This window comes from Eschrichtius robustus, chromosome 13 (genome assembly GCF_028021215.1).
Source record: "Eschrichtius robustus isolate mEscRob2 chromosome 13, mEscRob2.pri, whole genome shotgun sequence".
Taxonomy (NCBI): Eukaryota; Metazoa; Chordata; class Mammalia; order Artiodactyla; family Eschrichtiidae; genus Eschrichtius; species Eschrichtius robustus.
In genome coordinates this window covers 33302132-33320106 of record NC_090836.1, presented here as the reverse complement: position 1 = coordinate 33320106, position 17975 = coordinate 33302132, and the positions used below count along the sequence as shown (strand labels likewise).

Genomic DNA, 17975 nt, shown 5'->3' with positions numbered 1-17975 from the left:
TATTATTCAAGATTACCTGAGGGAATTTAATTACCATTATAGTTGATTAGAAGAGAGATTTCTAACATTAAAAAAATACAATCATTTTAGTGACACAAAAAATTATACTCATAAACAAAATAGCCACCAGTGAGTGCACATGCTGGAGACGCCCTCCCCAGGCTCACTTCAATTCATGATTCATCCAGATGCAGTTCTCACCCAGGGTGGTTTTTTGCATCCTAAAATATTTGGCAATGTCTGGGCACATTTTTGCTTGTCATACTGGGAAGGTACTACTGGCATCTAGAGGGTAGAGGCCATAGATGCTGCTATCATCCTACAATGTACAACAAAGAATTATCTGGCCCAAAATGTCAATAGTGCTGACACTGAGGAACCCTGAGCTAGTGTGTTCTGTTTGAATGGTTTTCTGTGGCAAATCTATAGAGGTGGATTATGATAGCTAATTAATATAAACTCATTGGTAACTGTTACTGGGAGAAGAAATAATTTTCCATATGAAATATAAATAGAGAAAAGACAGCCATAACCACCACTATTCAAAATTTTTTAAATTGTAAGCCTTTAGAACTTATATTCCACTGAAGAGTCAAAATTTTCCTCCATGTTGTCTAGACTGAGGTTTCAGAGGCTCATCAACCCAATTTTCGTATATGTACTTATCCCAAAGATTTTCACAAAGCTTTCATTCAATTGATTATATCAATAACCAAACCAAAGCTATCATCAGGATCTAGAAAAGTACTACGGAACAGAGCAGTACAAACACCTGTCTGTGACTTGAAAACAAAGACATTAAAGTAAATTCTAAGATGTCTTCTCTTCTTCCATGAAGTTCTTCTTTATACAGTCTTCCACACAAATTGTTCTACAGTTTTCTATATTCACAGTAGTTTCTACCTTAATTGAACACAAACTCTATAAAACTCAATGCTCTAGGTGTCATTTGTAGTTTTCTTCAATCATTACTCCCATGCCACAAAAATATAATATACCAACCTGGGCCATGACTTTACAAAGCCACTTGGGTTCCACAAAATATAAGTCACTTAACTGCAGGGCTGGGTCTTGAAAATGAAGGAGGACCCCTGGAGTAAAAATCAAGAGTGAAACATGGAATTTAGAATATGCAAATATCAAGGGGCTTTAGAGAGAATCTAGTCCAACCTCCTCATTTTACAGATGAGTAAACTTCAGCATCATTAGTGGCAGAGCTGAGACCCGAACCCAGGCATCCCAGTTCCCAAGCTCTAAAATCCAAATATTATTTTAAAAAGTTATCTTTTGAACTATATAAAATGATCATATTTAAGCATATTTAAGACAAAGCCATACAGTGCAGAGCACGTATTGAGAAATAAATAGAAATTCATAAATATTTTTGGCTTTCTAATTACACACTACAAAGACACATCTTATTTTCGAATACAGGTAAGAAACACAAAATATCAAAGGAAGCTACTGGTTTAAGAACAATGAGGAAATGAATTGATCAGATTCAATCCACATGAGGATTATTTTTCATACAACAGAATCTGGGGATCAAAAGCAACTTCCCAACCACTTATCCGAGCACTACAAATCAACTCACACATTTCTAGCAAGGTTATATTGATCAAGTACACAATTAGCACCAAAGTCTGTTCAAGAGTTTTCATCTGTGAGGTCATGCTGACAACATGTTACGCAACAGAGCAAGATCTGCCACTCGGTAGCTGCATCATCTCAGGCAACCACTGATTCTCCAAGTGCCAAGTTAAACCATCCCAATAATAATTCTTCTTTACAGTGTACAAATAGCCTCCACATAGGGTCTCACAGCTCCTGAATACTACAGTCAAGTTCTACAACCCACGTTTTAACTCCTGCTCAGAGACCTTTTCCACTACTGCCCTTAGATAATTTCTAAATTTTTCTCTTATGACATAATACATGATTTAACATCAATGCTCATGATGATCTTTCAAAAAGAAAAAAATCAGTTACCTATTAAAGAATTTTGTCAATATTCTGTTAAATTTTAAATGTAAGTTCTATACAAGGTTCAGGTGCATTTTCACAAATTACTACAGCAGAGCTTTCAAAAAATATGCAATAAACAAACCTGATTCATTTAGGAAGTGAACTGCATGAGGAAGCTCATTTTCATCTAACTGCAGCTGATGTTCTTTCACAAGTTGTAATAATCGTTTCTGGTCAATTACAGGAAATTCAACTGGCACATTTTTACGCTCTGATAAAATTATTTTCTCAAGTTCTACATAGCAGTCTGGAATCAGCTGCCCAACAACAGGCTGATCTCGGATCTATGAAATTACAAATGACAGGCTGTGAAAATCCATTTTATTCATCGATTTGTCAGGTGGGTGATAAATTCTATGCTAATCATTCAGAACTGTATTTTTTAATAAAATCAAAATGTAATGTAAAACCAATTAAATTGTGAGGAATAAATAAGATGATCTTAAAATAAGAAAAATATGAACACAGAAGCCAATATGGAAAGAACTACCAAATAATATTACATGGAAATATTTATCTAGCTATTCAGAAAATCCATGGCAAAATCCAAGATAAATCATTGACCGTAAATAAAGGACTTTCTGTTTTCTAAGACATTAAACTTACATGCAATAGATATGCTAGCATAAGAAGTCAGCAAGTATTGTAAGAGCGTTTGAACCTTATTTATTAGATGAAAATGTGAGCCACAACCCAAGGTAAAACTAAATTTTGTTCTTGTTATTTGCAAAATGTTGTATTAGTGGAATGTACATATAAACAGTGAAATCTGGAGACAGACATAAAATTTCCTCACCCAAGCTATGCTTTTTCATGGAAACTTGAACTTGGAAAAATAAGAAATCATCTAAACCCCAGTGATTCTGATATGAGAGGATGATTTGGGGTCTGTTACACTTAGAATCTAACAACTGTCTACTAATCAAGAGATACATAAAATAAAATTTTAAAAGAATGACCTTAAAGTGATAGTTTCTATAATTAAAATCTTTTCCAAACTTTTTTCTTAAAAATCTAATTTTAAATAGAAATGCAACTCTAACAATAGTAACTAAAATGTCTTTGAGAACCACCAGGTGGCACACTCTCCCCATTTCTCAACTCATGAATATATTCTTGTATATTCTTTTTACCTGACAATAACCAACATAATTTCTACTTGAATTCTTCAACTTATTACAAATAGAAATTGGGTTTTATTACACACACACACACACACACATGCACACACACTTTAACTTGCTCTTTTTCTACTTTTAACTAGAATCTTAAGGAACTTGATTTACAGCAGCTGTAACCATTACTTTCATATTTACCTCCAAACATTCAAGATTGTTTCAAAGTACGCTTTGAACCAGAAAATTAAATATAATTTCACTAACCTGCACTTTTCATTTTCCCTCTGTTCATCATTTATAAATTAAGATAAAACAGAACTTCAGATTGAAATTTATGTTTTAACCCAAGAAGGGAAACCTACATATAAAAGTAAACAAGAGTTCTCACAGAAAGCAATCAAGTAACAAAAGGATGAACTTTACAGGGCTGGATTACAGGGCCAGCAAAGGATCCCACTCTGCTAAGGGGCTGGACAAGATTGAGAGGGATACTGTTGGCACTGAATTCTGTTTTGTCCTACTTGTTTTAAGCTTTATTATCAGGTCACCAACAGCCAAAAACAAAAGCTTTTATTCTAAAGTCTGCACAGACACATGTTAATAAGGGTGAGACAGGCAAAGAATAGCAAAGAGCCAGGATAAAAGGAAAAGATGAAAAACAAATGAAAGGGCAAACAAAAAAAAGATTTCTAGTAGATTAAAAGCTGTTGTCTGAATACAGGTTGAAGCACCTCAGGGAGGAAAGAATATTGAAGTTCTGGCAGGTTTATTGTTTTGGGGTCATCTGAATCACTATTCTGTAAAGCAATCAAACAGATTTTCAAACCAATATGCCAGAATGATGTATCCATTAGCAATAGATACCTTTCTTCAAATAATACTGCCATGTCTCAAAGCATTTATTTTACTTCCTTATCTGGCATTGCCTTCAGAGTTCATGTACAAGTGCAGAAAGAAAATTGGTCTCATTGATGGATAGCGATAAATTGTTATTAGCCTAGAGCAATACCAGTCCATCTTGATGAACCACCTTCTCCACAGGCTTTGCTTCAACTACATTCAGCCTTTCTCAAAACAAACTCATCCTCCAAGAAGTCTTTTTTAAAATATGATAAATGTTCTGACATCAATGATAAAAAGAGAAGCCATTAAAATATTATAAATAACAACAAAGTTCTGTAAGCACAGGTATAGTCTCAAAAGAAAACTCCCTGGGTAAAGAGAATATTTAATTGAATATATTAAATTTGTATATTTGCTTCTTAAAAGTCATATTACTCTTTAGTCATATGTCCCACAAAAAAAGTAAGAAAATCTACAAATAAATGATATTTCATTCTTCTTATATAAAATGTCACTGATCCACCATCTGTAAAAGCTTTTAGTGACTGGGATAAATGTGCTGAAAGATACAAATGTGCAAATTGTCTCCCTGGGCACCACAAAGACCAGCACGTTTATAAATGGCTCATTAGGTTTTGGATAGGAGCATAATCTGTGGAAATGGAAAAGAACTAAGCTAACTAGCCAACACGTTATAACCAAGGTGACCATATAATTTATCGTCCAAACTGGAATGCTTCTGAGAATATAGTGGGACACAATTAATAATTATGCTGGGACTGTCCAGGCAAAACAGGACCCTTGTTATAAGCCATGGCCTTGATCATTAGTGCTAATGAGCTAAACCAACAGAGACTAACAGTGAAATCCACCATTGTGTTGTTATATTGAACTATTCAGGGTGTTTTTCAGTACAGTTCATACCATGCTGTCTGTAGAACCCAGGTAAAATTTCTTTCTCTCGCAAGTATTAAAAACAAGTGTTCTCACTGTTAACCAATCTATTTGTGCTTTATGAATTCTATGAATTACATCTGTCTTACCAGAAGAAAACTTTGGAATCAAAAACATAATTCTTAAAATGAAAAAACCTAGTTTGTATGAACTAGAAAATTGCTTAGACATTGATGAAAACCAAATTAGTGACCCTGATGATCAGATGAAAGAAACTTCTCCCAATATTGAGAAAAAAATATTTGGAAGGGAGATCACAGTGACAAGAGACATGAAGGAACAACAAAGTAAATCAAGGTGAGCATAAAATAAGAACTCCAAAAGAAAGGAGCAGATGGAAAATATAAGAAAGATAACCCCGAGACCCCAACATTCATCTTTATCCTTTTGATTGAATCACCACTACAGGAAGTTGGGAGAGAAAGGGCATCAGAAACATGTCCCCAGATTCTCTCAGGAATATTCTCTCAGCCTCTCAGATATCCTCTTAGTTTCTCTCAGTATCCTCAAATTATTTTTATTCCCACTTCTATGAGTTTGAAATAAAGTATAGCATAAATAATTTTAAAATTGAAAGTACTTTAATAACGCTAACAGCTCTGAAAAAACCCCACAATTTTAAGATAGCTGTTCTCTTCTCGAGACTTTTGACATTTCTTAGCAGTTGCACAACATGAGAATTAATAAATTGTATTTATCTACTACCTAAAGTCGGCAATGAACCATGTTACCTTGAAATTGAGGCTCTCATTTATGATAGTTTTCCGAAGTTTTGCCAAAGCATCGGATTCCTCAGTGGCATTTACAAAGTGGTAATCCCGTATTGCAGGAAACCCTCGTTTGTTCAAGAGTTCCTTGGTGATTTTACTGATACAGGCTTTGCGCTGCTTCTCATCAGAAACATCCAAATGTGTGCCAACAAGAATCACAGGGGAAGAAGAAGCACGAGCCTACAGGGAAAGATACAAAATACTTTTGTGTTTGTTTTAAAATCAAGAGTGCTTACATTTCCACTGACATTCACTTTCTATGAAATTCACCTGAGTGGAAATGAGAAATCAAGACTTCTAAGAAGAAAATAACAACTGCCTTTCCTTCCTTAAACCTAAGAAAAAACTTACCCTTAAGAAATTTTTAAAAGTCAATTTTATGCCCCTTCTTATCCAATTATTACCACTTTTCTTTCAGGTGGCCTATGTAACAGTAATAGTATATTTTTCTTTTCATTTTTCCGTGCCTTAAAATGGGTTATTCTCTAAGTATGCTTTGGTCTTCTAAATAAAATAGTATTTAATAACCCCCAAATTATATCAGAGTAATACAATTTGTTTTATATTTTCTCTTCCTTATCTGTAAATTCAATCTCCTTAATTCATATTAAAGTCATTTAGTGTGGAGTCTACAATGAAAAAAAAAGTCACTAAAGCAAATATTACTGCGACTATAGTATTTTTTCACTTTGGCTAGCTATAATAAAGTCAAAAAAAGGAAGTTAAAAAAATTACCAAAATGACAAAACAAGCTTGATGGAGCCAAAATTTCCTGACAAATCTTTTTAAGGGCTTGCCTCACAGAAGACCCCACTGGAGCATCATTCAAAGACCATTCACTCTTTCTTTGGTCTCAATTCTAAAAAGTCATCTATATTTAAAACCATATATACATAAAGTAATAGCTGACAATATGACAGCAAGGGACAAATTGGAAAAATTGCAAAATTCCAAATATACTATTATCTGGGACCATTTAAAACTGTAAGATCTGAAGGACTTCACACTAAATTGCCTCTGAGGACAGAGTTGGTGATGCACAGATTGCTTTTTTTCACTATGGTTTATTTTAAATTAGGGAAGTTCATATTACCGTTAAGAAATAATATCAGGGAATTCCCTGGTCGCCTAGTGGTTAGGATTCAGGCTTTCACTGACGTGGCCCAGGTTCAATCCCTGGTCGGGGAACTGAGATCCTGCCAGCTACGTGGCACAGCCAAAAAAAACCAGAAATAATATCAAAGATAGTTTAACTTATAAAATCTCAATCTTTATAGCTTAAAAGGATTTCCGGTTTCTATAACTCTCATTAATATAGAAAACACTATTTTCATGTCACAACTTAATTACTCTTAAAATTTCCCAGCTCAAAATTTTAGTGCTCCTTTCTTTTAAAAAATTATCTGAAGAGACTATTTGAAGCACCTGTTTGTCCAAAATAAATTACCTTACATACCAAAAAAACCCCAAGAATTATTTTCTATTTTCAAATGATTAGAACAGATCACCTTTATATTGAAAAGCCAAGGTTTCATGGCATCAACTTCAGCTTGCCCTTTGCTAAGGTCATAGACAGCAAGATACAGGGCTCGTTGGGTCATAAAGTGGGGGTGAGTGCTGTAGAATTCCTCACAACCTAAATAAAGATTAGAGAATTTTTTAGCCTTCCAGAAAATAGGCAAGAATTCTTCATCTTCTTCAAAAATAAAATTAAGTGATACTATCCACTATTTATCACACAAAGAAAGAGAAAAACAATAAAAAGATGATGGTTACATGACTACACTGGCTTTTTACTAGGGACTGACAACTCTTCACATGTGTCAGCTACTTAGCTTCAGCTGGCACGTACTGGTTCCTAACATTTCCTTCCATGGCTTCTCCATTCTGGTGGCAAGGGTAGAATTAGGAGAAATAAATGGCTTTGGAATAATTCCGTAGGATCCACCAGGCCTCTTTGCAGTATTGGAACAGAAAATTCAGTTTTTAAATCCCTGTTTTAAAAAGGCGCGTGAATAAAAAATTCTAGCAAAATAAATACCTGCAAAATCCCACACATTTAGAATGAGGTCTTTCTTCCCTTTGCCTCTTATTTGGATGGGCCAGTCTTTCACGTCTATGCCAACTGTGGCACCTTGCATCCCAAGATCTGATTTCTTGATTTTCATTAATTGCTGCAATAAGGTGGTTTTACCACTCCCGGTATTTCCCACAATCATAAGTTTCATTCGGTTATAGGGCACAGCCTTTTTTAACCGCTGTTGAAGAAACCTGGTATTTGAAAAACAAAAATAAAATAAACTGCTTAGCAGTGTACTTATGATATAGGTGAATTCTTATGCACTGAATTCTTTTAAATATCAAACTGTTCTAAAATACAGTATGCAAAAGAGTGCATAGCTCACATAACTAATAATGCATGTGTCTTTCAATGCACTATTAATGCATATATTTTGTTAGTGATGCTGGTGTAGTTGATAATGATCGGCAGCATTATCAAATATAATGACATTCTATCACCAGAAATAATCAAAATTTCAAAATATGTTTGTAATACTCATTAGAATTTTATACACAAACACACACAATTTCTTTAAATAACACAAATAAAACCCTAAAAATTATAAAGTATAAAATTTTACAAAGCTCATAGGATAAACAATCAAGGTAGAGTATATAAGCATACTGCTATACTAAACTTTGATAGTGAGGTCATATTTGGCACATTATACATGTGTATGCGTACATATATTCATGTATGGTATACATAATGTATATATTCATATATATTATACATGCATATACATAATGTAAATGGAAAGGGAGAACATATTGGTTAAATTATAAATTGATACATATAAATGATTATACTATTAGCAGATAATATGTTGCTGTTCCTAATAGTCTTAATGCGAAAATAATTGAAACTAACTAGAAGTGCTGCAGGTGGCTAGCAATACCACCTTTACATTAATAGTATATTTAAATGTTCTCAAAAATAAAATGGATATAGAAAGATATATTTTAACTATGTTAAAATGTTGCCACAGTTTAAAATTAGAAAAATAAACTAAATCATAAGTGAATCTTAGGGAATATTGACTGATTAATTCTCATAACTAATAGGAATCTGTCCAACAATCCTGATGATCTGAGCAAAAAGCATAATTATTTTCTTGAATTATTTGATGCTCTAGAAAACAAGATCTGGCAGATCAGATCTTGTACCTGCTGTTATTGAAATCAGTCATTTTCTCACATACAGCTTATGTTCTGTTTTCATCACCAATAAACAAGAAGATCAATGGTCCAAATGTCTATTTATTAAGAATTCATTCTTTGTCATTCTTTAAAAAAGCAAATGAGGACTACAATTTCTAAACTACTCCAGGTCTATGTTCTCTCTGAAAATGTTAAATACGTTTAAAAATATTTAGTTATATAGTAGCTTGATAATACAGCATAATACGTCGAAAACCAGTTCTACTAAATGTTTAGTAAGAATTGAAGAAATTTTTATATGAACATCTTTTCCAGTTTCAGGAAGGAAAATCATGGGAAATAATTGTGTAGGGTGAGGGCTAGTCACATTTATTTAGCATAGTTGGTGAAAAGATTTTTTTTTTTTTCAAATTAAATCACACTCAGGAGAACAAAAAAACAAATCTTTGTTCATAAAAAGAGACAAAAAGCTAAATATAAATTAAGAAACTTTAAGGAAGAGATTTAGGTAACTAGTTCACTCGTAATGCAACAATTATTAATTGTATGCCAGACTCTGTGTTTGGTGCCAAGAATGAAATAGTAAGTAAATGTAGCCATGGTCCTTGACTTAGTGGACATTATAGGCAAGTCAAGGATACATTGAGAGGTGATAACTGAGCTGAAACCTGTAAGATAAATATAGATAGCAGTAGTTTTGTGGAAATAAAAATAAATGATTTTACAGGTAGGTAACAATAAGAGTCATGTGCTCAAACAGTAACAATAAGACTAATGTGCTCAAACAGTAATTAATGTGCTCAAACAGTAACAAAGAGTAGAATAAAGTTCATTATTAAAGATATTTGAAGTTCATAAAATATAAAACCAGAAACAGTGATATGTGGAAGTTTTGGTGGTTTCAAAAATGATCAAGTTGAGTAGGTTATCAGCTTCCTAGGCAAAACTGATGTAATTTTATATCACTTAAGTAACTATAATGCTTTAAGATATAACAGACATATGATAACTATTTGCTAGTTTTCTATTTGAAATGCAGCTTGAGAAGTTATAATACTATGCTTTATTTCTTTAGATTGTATAACTGGTAACAAGAGACCAAATAGTAATAATTTCCTTTTAGAGTCCCTTTCTACTGAAAAGCATGATAAGGAGAAGCCATTCTCTCAACCTTAACTTGGCTAGGAGGAAATGAAAAACTCTGCAGTGGCACCAAACAAACCCATTTATTAAATAAAGGGCAAATGACATATCAACGTTGGATGGTACTATACATTTTTTTCTTTAATTGTAACTATATATCCATCAAAGTCACAAAGAAAGGATATCTGAAACAAACTTAATAAAAACAAATGAAAATAAAATTATCTAACCTTATGATGTCTTTGGCTTTACATCCTATGTGTTTAAAATCAAAATTAAGATGCAGTTCATCCAAAGGAAGATCCCATATTTTGCTTAATTTCCCCATTTCATTGGGAAAGGATCTCAGTTCCAAGTTGTAACTAACATCAAGAGATGTCAGATTTTCAAGACAGCCAATCTCAGGAGGAATCTTAATGAAATAAAAAAGGGTAAATCCTGTTGGTGGGAAGAAAGAAATGTGTGCTGCCAAAACACAAGATGCTAATAGGAAACAAGAGAGGCTCAGAGATCCCATCAGCACCTTGCACAGCCTCTCAACAGAGTTCTAAAACTTTCCAAAGGCTTGTCATAGTTTTCATTATAAATGTTTGAAAACATACATATAAAGGACTTACCCCAATCTATGTCATTTATTTATAATCTTTAAAAACCCATTCTGCCTTAGTAACATATTTCATCACTTCACAACACTGAAAGTAAAGAAGTTTTTTATATGTATCCAAAACCAATCATCTGTGGCTTCAGTCTATTCCCTCACACTGTGTTCTTCAGTAAAACTAAAGATCTAATCATCACAGACTTATGTACAACTTACTGTTCTTAAAATACAACTAAATGTTTATACCTTAAGTGGCATAAATATTGGAATTTTTTTCTGTTCCAAATTTTTAAGCAATATTCATTACTTCTATAATAGCAAACATTAATTTGCTACAAAAAAAGTCAGGTATTCAAAAATATTCAGAGTTATTCTGAACCTCATGGTTTCAGACACTGTACTCTTTTTGGCTTTTATAGGCAATAGACTTGAACCTGGAAAAAAAAAAAAAAGTTTTCTGGGACAAATGAATAATCAATTTCATATTTATAACAGACCTGTCCATTTGGGTGAATGCAGAAATTTAAGAATGTGGAAAAGAATGTCAGCTGAAAAACACAGGCTATATATGGCCCGGAGACAACTTGAGAAATGCAGCGTGTCTGAGAGTCTGTTAACAGATTAGCGATTTTGTGATAAATTGACACACTTAAAGCATTACACACATTCATAATTAAATATATATATATAAATATTCAAAATAAAATAGAGCACAAAAAGTGATTTTTTAAGGAAATTAAGCATTGTTAATATACCCATTTACCTCAGGGTAGGATTAGATCTTATTCAAAAAGTAAGCAATATCAAATAACAGATTTTGAAATGATCATTTGTGATAAAGCAAATTATAAAAGCATATTTTCAAACTGGCAATAATTCTAAACAAATAAAGATGACCTCTTACCTCTTTCAGTTTATTATGAGAAAGATGTAGTTTCTCTACTCTAGACCATGCACATGCTTTTTCACTCAAGTCCAAGATACTGATCTGATTATGACTAAACAAGAGTTCCCTTAAGTTCAAAGATCTCCAGTGCACAGGACCTGGTAGATATTGAATATCATTGTTGCTCATATCTAAGGACCGCAGGCTGAAACAATACAATGTCAAGACAAAAATCAAATGAGTGTTTCCAAAATACATGAAATAACATCACAAGTAATTTTCACCAGAGTGAGAAGAAGGTATAACTTTAAAACTAACATTATTTATATATGAGTACATACGTGTGGTTTTTTGTGTGCATAAAGGTATATACGGGCTAGGAAAAAAAGGCATGTCTCAATAGGAACATTTTAAAAAGGACCAATAAAAACAAAATTGAGGCCTAATTTCCCTACTTCAGAAACATAAAAATGTCAACCATAATGAAAGACCAAGTGTTTTACAAACACTTATGATGCATGAGAAATCATAATTAACAAAGGTAAAAACAGTCATTAAAATTCCTGCCTTCTATACAAGATTTACAAATATGTAGGCTCCATTTCTCTATTCAATTTCACTCATACCTGGAGGGATTCTTCAGAGGTTGGGTCCTTAAGTTTACTATCATTTTTAGCAGCTTGCCTCAGTGTGAAAAATATCATAACATTGAGCATGATGTCTTGTATACAGTAGGCCCTCAATGTAAATTTGTTGCTTTCAGGCAGGAATAGCTACCCAAAGTTTGCAGGAAATAGCAGAAAAACACATGTCACTTGTAAATGTACATGTGTAGGAAGAATAAAGATAGTCAACAACTGTGGTATATTTGACTACGTAAAAGGTTGCCTGGACTTTTACGACTGTATACTGATCCCTTTCATCCAGCATATTTGAAGTATTATGAATTAATTCTAAGCTCAAATAGCTGTACTGCCTGCTAGACCAAGATTCACATCTGCAGGGCAACATTATTGCTCTAATTTTTAAATGATCTAGATTTTGCCCTAGTTACCTTATAAAAATGTTGAAAACAAGAAAATTAATTTGACTATATTAAAGATAAGACATGTATGTCTAACAAACAATGCAACTGAGACAAAGTTGAGAATCATCAGGTTGTTCAAAGGCAATGTCTCTTAGCTTTAAGACTAAGCTTGGAGACTGAAGCTGGCCAGCCACATGCTCATTTGTGAAACAAAAGAATAAATTTTAAAAATACATATAAAACACTAAAATGTATACCTGAAGATGGTGTCTAAAGGTATAGTGTAATTAGGGACTGGATAATATTTTTAGTTCTCTGGGAAGAAAGCTTTCTTATGACATGCATCTTCTAATGAGCTTTTATAAATAGGTGGCTTCCAAACACATTTTCAAGAATAAACTATGTTTAAAATATAGGACCGACGACCTGTATTCTATAGATGCCTGTATGTCAGAATTAAGAGTCTGAAATCAAACCACCAGTGTTTAAGAACTGTGACTTCAGGCAAGTTACTTTCTCTCTCTTATGAAATAGTGTTCTCATTATAAAGTGGAGATGATAACAGTATTTCATAGGATTATTAGGAAGACTAAAAAGATGATCCACTGTTAAGCAGTAAAATACAGTGTCTGACACATTCTAAACCTAGACTTAAATTAACTATTATTCATCTGTCTCACACCTTCCATGGCTAAATTATAACTAAGTATTATTTGCCTGTATATGTATATATTTGCACATGTACCTTGATGGATTTTATTTATAATAAATAACACTAGTAGAATAGTTATTTAAGATTACAACACATTTGAAATCTAATTAATGCCTGGATTTGTAGTTAACAGGAAGCTTTTATTTTTAATGAAATTAACCAAAAATATCCCCAAATACTTTGAACGACATAAATTATCCTATTCTTCACCAAAAATGTCACTCAAACATAACTTAAGTATAATTTCAAAGTTAATAGTGTTTTAGCAACATAATCCCCAAAGCAAGTGAAATTTTAAAAGTTAAAGTGACAGCTAGTACAATCTCATTTGATTATAATAATGCAACAATTAATTACTCTTAAATTGTTTCTACACAACAGCACATTAAATTAATATAAAAGCTAAAAAGTCCAAATGACAATTCACATCTTTTGTCTAATATTAAAAGTCAAACATTCATAGATTTAAAAACTTTAAGTTTAGTAGATTTAGAAATCAATTACATTTATATGTCTAAGTTAAAACCATGTTTCTGAAGGTTCTGTTCCACCTCGTGTGGTTTTTAAAATTAAAATAATAAACTTACTGTGGAAGATTTAAAATTGCTTCCGGAACACATGTAAATCTGTTTTGAGATAATTTTAGGCTTGTCATGGAAGAAGGCAAAAAAGGCATAGCAGCTAAGAGAAAATGAAAGTGAGATAATGGACATTTTAATCACTTTAACTAGATTTCCATTAGATTCTACAATAAGAGCAGCTACCAATGATCTGTCACATAATTTAATTTCCATTCTCACACTGACAATAAAATAATTCTACTTTTAAAATAAATTAATACAACCACAAAACATTAAAACAATACACCATAAGACTCTTTTAACCTGAAAGCCACAAAAGTGTCTAAATATAAATTCATCTGTCCAACATCTGTACAAAGTAGAAATCATTAGAATATTCATTTCAGATTATGTGTGATATTATGTGACATAAATTATAGATTAATTCAAATTACTCTGAAGCAAGTCTAACAAAACATTTTGGAATATTTTACTAATCCACAATATAATATAAAAATAAAAATTCCCTATAACACCATCTTGTAAAGAGTATTCTATGGAATAATTATGGATGTTACTTAATAAAAGTATTCTTTGATCATATGATCTTAAGAGATTAGGCACCTCTCCACAGAGATTTCTATCTTGAATTTGGTGTTATTTCGATACATGTTTTTGTACTTTTATGATGTATGTATCCACAGGTAATACATATTACTGTTTTGCATTACATAAATATTATCATATTGTACATGTCTATATTCAATTTGCTTTTTCATGTAACAATTTTTTTTAGATTTATTTTTCATGTTGATAAATGCATCTTATTCATTTATTTTAACTGCTACATAGCATTTCCATCGTATGAATACAGCCAATTTATTCATTCTACTGTTGATAGACATTTACATTCTTTCCAATGTTTGGCTACTATGAAAAATGCCATAATAAATATTCCTATGCTTATGCTTACTTGCTGAATACTCAGTGCCTATGACAATGTTTAACAAATTGTCAAAAAAAACAAAAAGCAAAAGGGTCTTCTGTGAACAGTGAGAGATGCCTCTATTGTATATAACCACTAGTAGAATTCCTGAACAGTAGGGCATCTACAATTTCATTAGAAATGCCAAATTTCCCTTTAAGACAGATATGCCAATTTTGTCAGTTATTCCTAAGGTATTTTATATCTTTTGAGACTAAAAATACATACTTTACAAAAAAAAAAGAGATTAGGGAAATATTATGCAAAATAAAGTGAAATATCTCAGAGCTGTCAATATTCTGGTATATTTTATAAATTTCCAAAAGGGAAATATAGTACAAGGTACCTCCAAGGAATAAAATTCTATGGAACATAATTTTGGAAACTGAGCAAATCACACAGACTGTTTTCTCATCTGTAAAATAGTGCAGCTAAATCAGATGAACTCTGAGATTCTTTAGAGATCTGAAAATCTGTGGTTCTATGAAAGTGGCTTGAGAAATTATTTCTTAGCATTTTCAAGGTTAAAAATATGGGTTATGTTTTATCCAGAAAATCTTCGAGGGTCAAAATGTTCCAGGACATTACTAGACGCTATCTTCCTGAGAAGCAGAAAGGTACATGCTATACCTCACCTGTTTCCAAAAAGTATTTGTAGCAAAATAAATTAGTAGAAATGATTCTCCACTTAGGAATTAAAAGTTTTAAGGTTCAGATTCTATATGGAAGACTGATAAAATCAAAGAGCTGAAACTTCATTTCACATGGGAATTTTTAATGGTTGTGGTCCCACTCAGGTATGACCTCCATAATGCGTCTTTCCAAATATAAAACCACTTCTAAAATTATTACAAAGTTGTGCAGTGCAAACAGATTTTTTGAACACAGGTATGTTCAAGCTTTCACAACTAATTAATTAATTCTATGCCCCTGAACATGTCACACAAAAATCTCAGTGCTTCAATTTCCTCAATTAGTCAAGCAGAGATCATACCTATCCTACCCTATAGGATTTTTGTGAGATTCAGCTGAGATAACATATTGACCATAAGCTAGCCTTAGGGTCCCTCAGATGCTCTTCTTTCCAGACCTAACTTAATTAAACGTCACAGACACAAACACACTTCCCTGCCTCCACAGTCTGGATCAGATCCCCTTGAGGTACCCTCATAGCATCTTGAAACTTCTCCTCACAGCACTTAGTACGATATACAATTACATTTATTTATTCCATCATTATTCAACGACAGTCTTCTGAACTTAACTACACGTTCCTTAAGGACAGAGACTGGGTTGCTTTACTCACTAGTGAGTGAATCACTCTATTCCCCAGTTTCACTCTCATGGTAAGAACATGGTTAATATCCAAAGAGGGTGGAAGGAAGGGAAAAAGAAGGAAAATAATTCTATGCAAATTAATATGGATTTTATTGTTAGTAGTTTCTCAAAGTTCTGGAAAAATAAAATATTTTAAAGTAAGTTGTCAAACTATATTCTGCTATTAAACAGTATTAAAAATTATTTTACCAAGTCAGCTATAGAATAGGCATGTGGGTGGCAAGGTATGCATGGCCTCCATTAAGGAAGATAAAATAGGGAAAGTTCCCATTTATTTCCATAGAAATATTCTGTTCCTCAATATTAGAACTTTCAGACAGGCTACAAATGAACATAATTCCCTGTTGTCTCACATGCTAAGAGAACATAGAGTATGCCAGGATTTTTAACAAAAGTGATGATCATATTGTGTATTATTATAATATTTTGCACAGAGCAAGAGCTCAATGAACACACATTAACCTAACTAATTTAAAAACTTTTAAATAATTAATTTTATTTCTAAAAAATAATAATAGTACTTATACTCCAAAAAACTGCTGAAGAAACTTCAGTAGGAAACTCAGTATTTCTGCTTCAAGCAGCTCAGGCAACTATAAGCATTTTTAGTATAATCCTGTAAAAGGAACCACAGTTTAATGACTATCTGCAGTCCAAGATATTGACATTTTAGCCTATGACAATAACAACATGTTAAATAGTGTAATACAATTTTTAATATTAAAATTTTTAATTTTTTAATATTAAAAACTAGACTTTTTTTAGAGCAGCTTTAGGTTTATAGAAAAATTGAGCAGAAAATACAGAGAGCTCCCACATCTACCTTTTCCCCTCACCATCACCACCCCAGACACATGCATCTTTTCCCCATTATGAACAACTAGAATAGTTTGGTATACTTGTATGTATAATTGATGAGCCTATATTAATAAATTATTATTAACTAAAGTCCACAGTTTACAATAGAGTTCACTCTTTGTGTACTATATTCTGTGGGTCTTGACGAATGTATAATGACATGTATCCACATTACAGTATCACACAAATTAACTCCACTGCCCTAAAAATCCCCTCTTCTCCACCTAGTCATCACTCCCTCCCTCCCAAATCTTGGAAATCACTGATTATTTTACTAACCCCTTAGTTTTGCCTTTCCCAAAATGTCATATAGTTGAAATTATACAGTGTGTAGCCTTTTCAGATTGGCTTCTTTCACTTAGCAATATGCATTTAAGTTCCCTCCACATTTCACGGCTTGACAGCTCATTTCTTTTTATCACCAACCTGCTAACTTGATATTTAAAACTCCAGCATAATATTTAACTGAAATGCCACTTTTAAATCCCCACCTAAAATGTACATATATCGCTCATGCAATTACATTTATTTGTTGCATTTGACCCATACAACACTCAAAAGGACTGGAAGGAGAAAACATATAAAACACTTACCAAGAAAATTCATTCTGGCACTTAAACTCTCCACTTTAGGACAAGTCTCAAGAAAGTCCTCTGATAGAGATGAAATGTGGTTTTTACTAAGGTTTAAAATCTTCAGTTCCTTCAGGCTCAAAGGGGAACATATTCCTGAGATTTTATTTCTAGTCGTAAGAGACAAAATGAGGATTAAATGGCATAAATTCACATGCTTTGAAGAAAAATAGTCAAAATATCTTCAAAAACAGCATTAAAGCATGTTTATTAATTTTAAAATTAGTTTTAAAAATTTAAGTCAATTGATAGAAGCTGTATTATGAATTTCCTCAGTCTTTTATCACATTACCATGTAAAA

General features: G+C 32.5%; 1 protein-coding gene across 2 annotated transcripts in view; it reads right to left on the bottom strand.

Moving 5' to 3' along the window:
* Positions 1-17975, bottom strand: part of LRRK2 (leucine rich repeat kinase 2) — a 140704-nt gene that overhangs the window by 41639 nt on the left and 81090 nt on the right. For both annotated transcript variants that reach the window (XM_068560232.1, XM_068560231.1), the window contains exons 25-33: positions 17636-17784; positions 13889-13982; positions 11581-11767; positions 10306-10487; positions 7752-7981; positions 7219-7346; positions 5672-5890; positions 2108-2309; positions 1003-1091 (exon numbers count right to left, since the gene is read on the bottom strand). In XM_068560232.1, the coding sequence (XP_068416333.1) occupies positions 1003-1091; positions 2108-2309; positions 5672-5890; positions 7219-7346; positions 7752-7981; positions 10306-10487; positions 11581-11767; positions 13889-13982; positions 17636-17784 (1480 nt within the window). The remainder of the gene's footprint in view (positions 1-1002; positions 1092-2107; positions 2310-5671; positions 5891-7218; positions 7347-7751; positions 7982-10305; positions 10488-11580; positions 11768-13888; positions 13983-17635; positions 17785-17975) is intronic.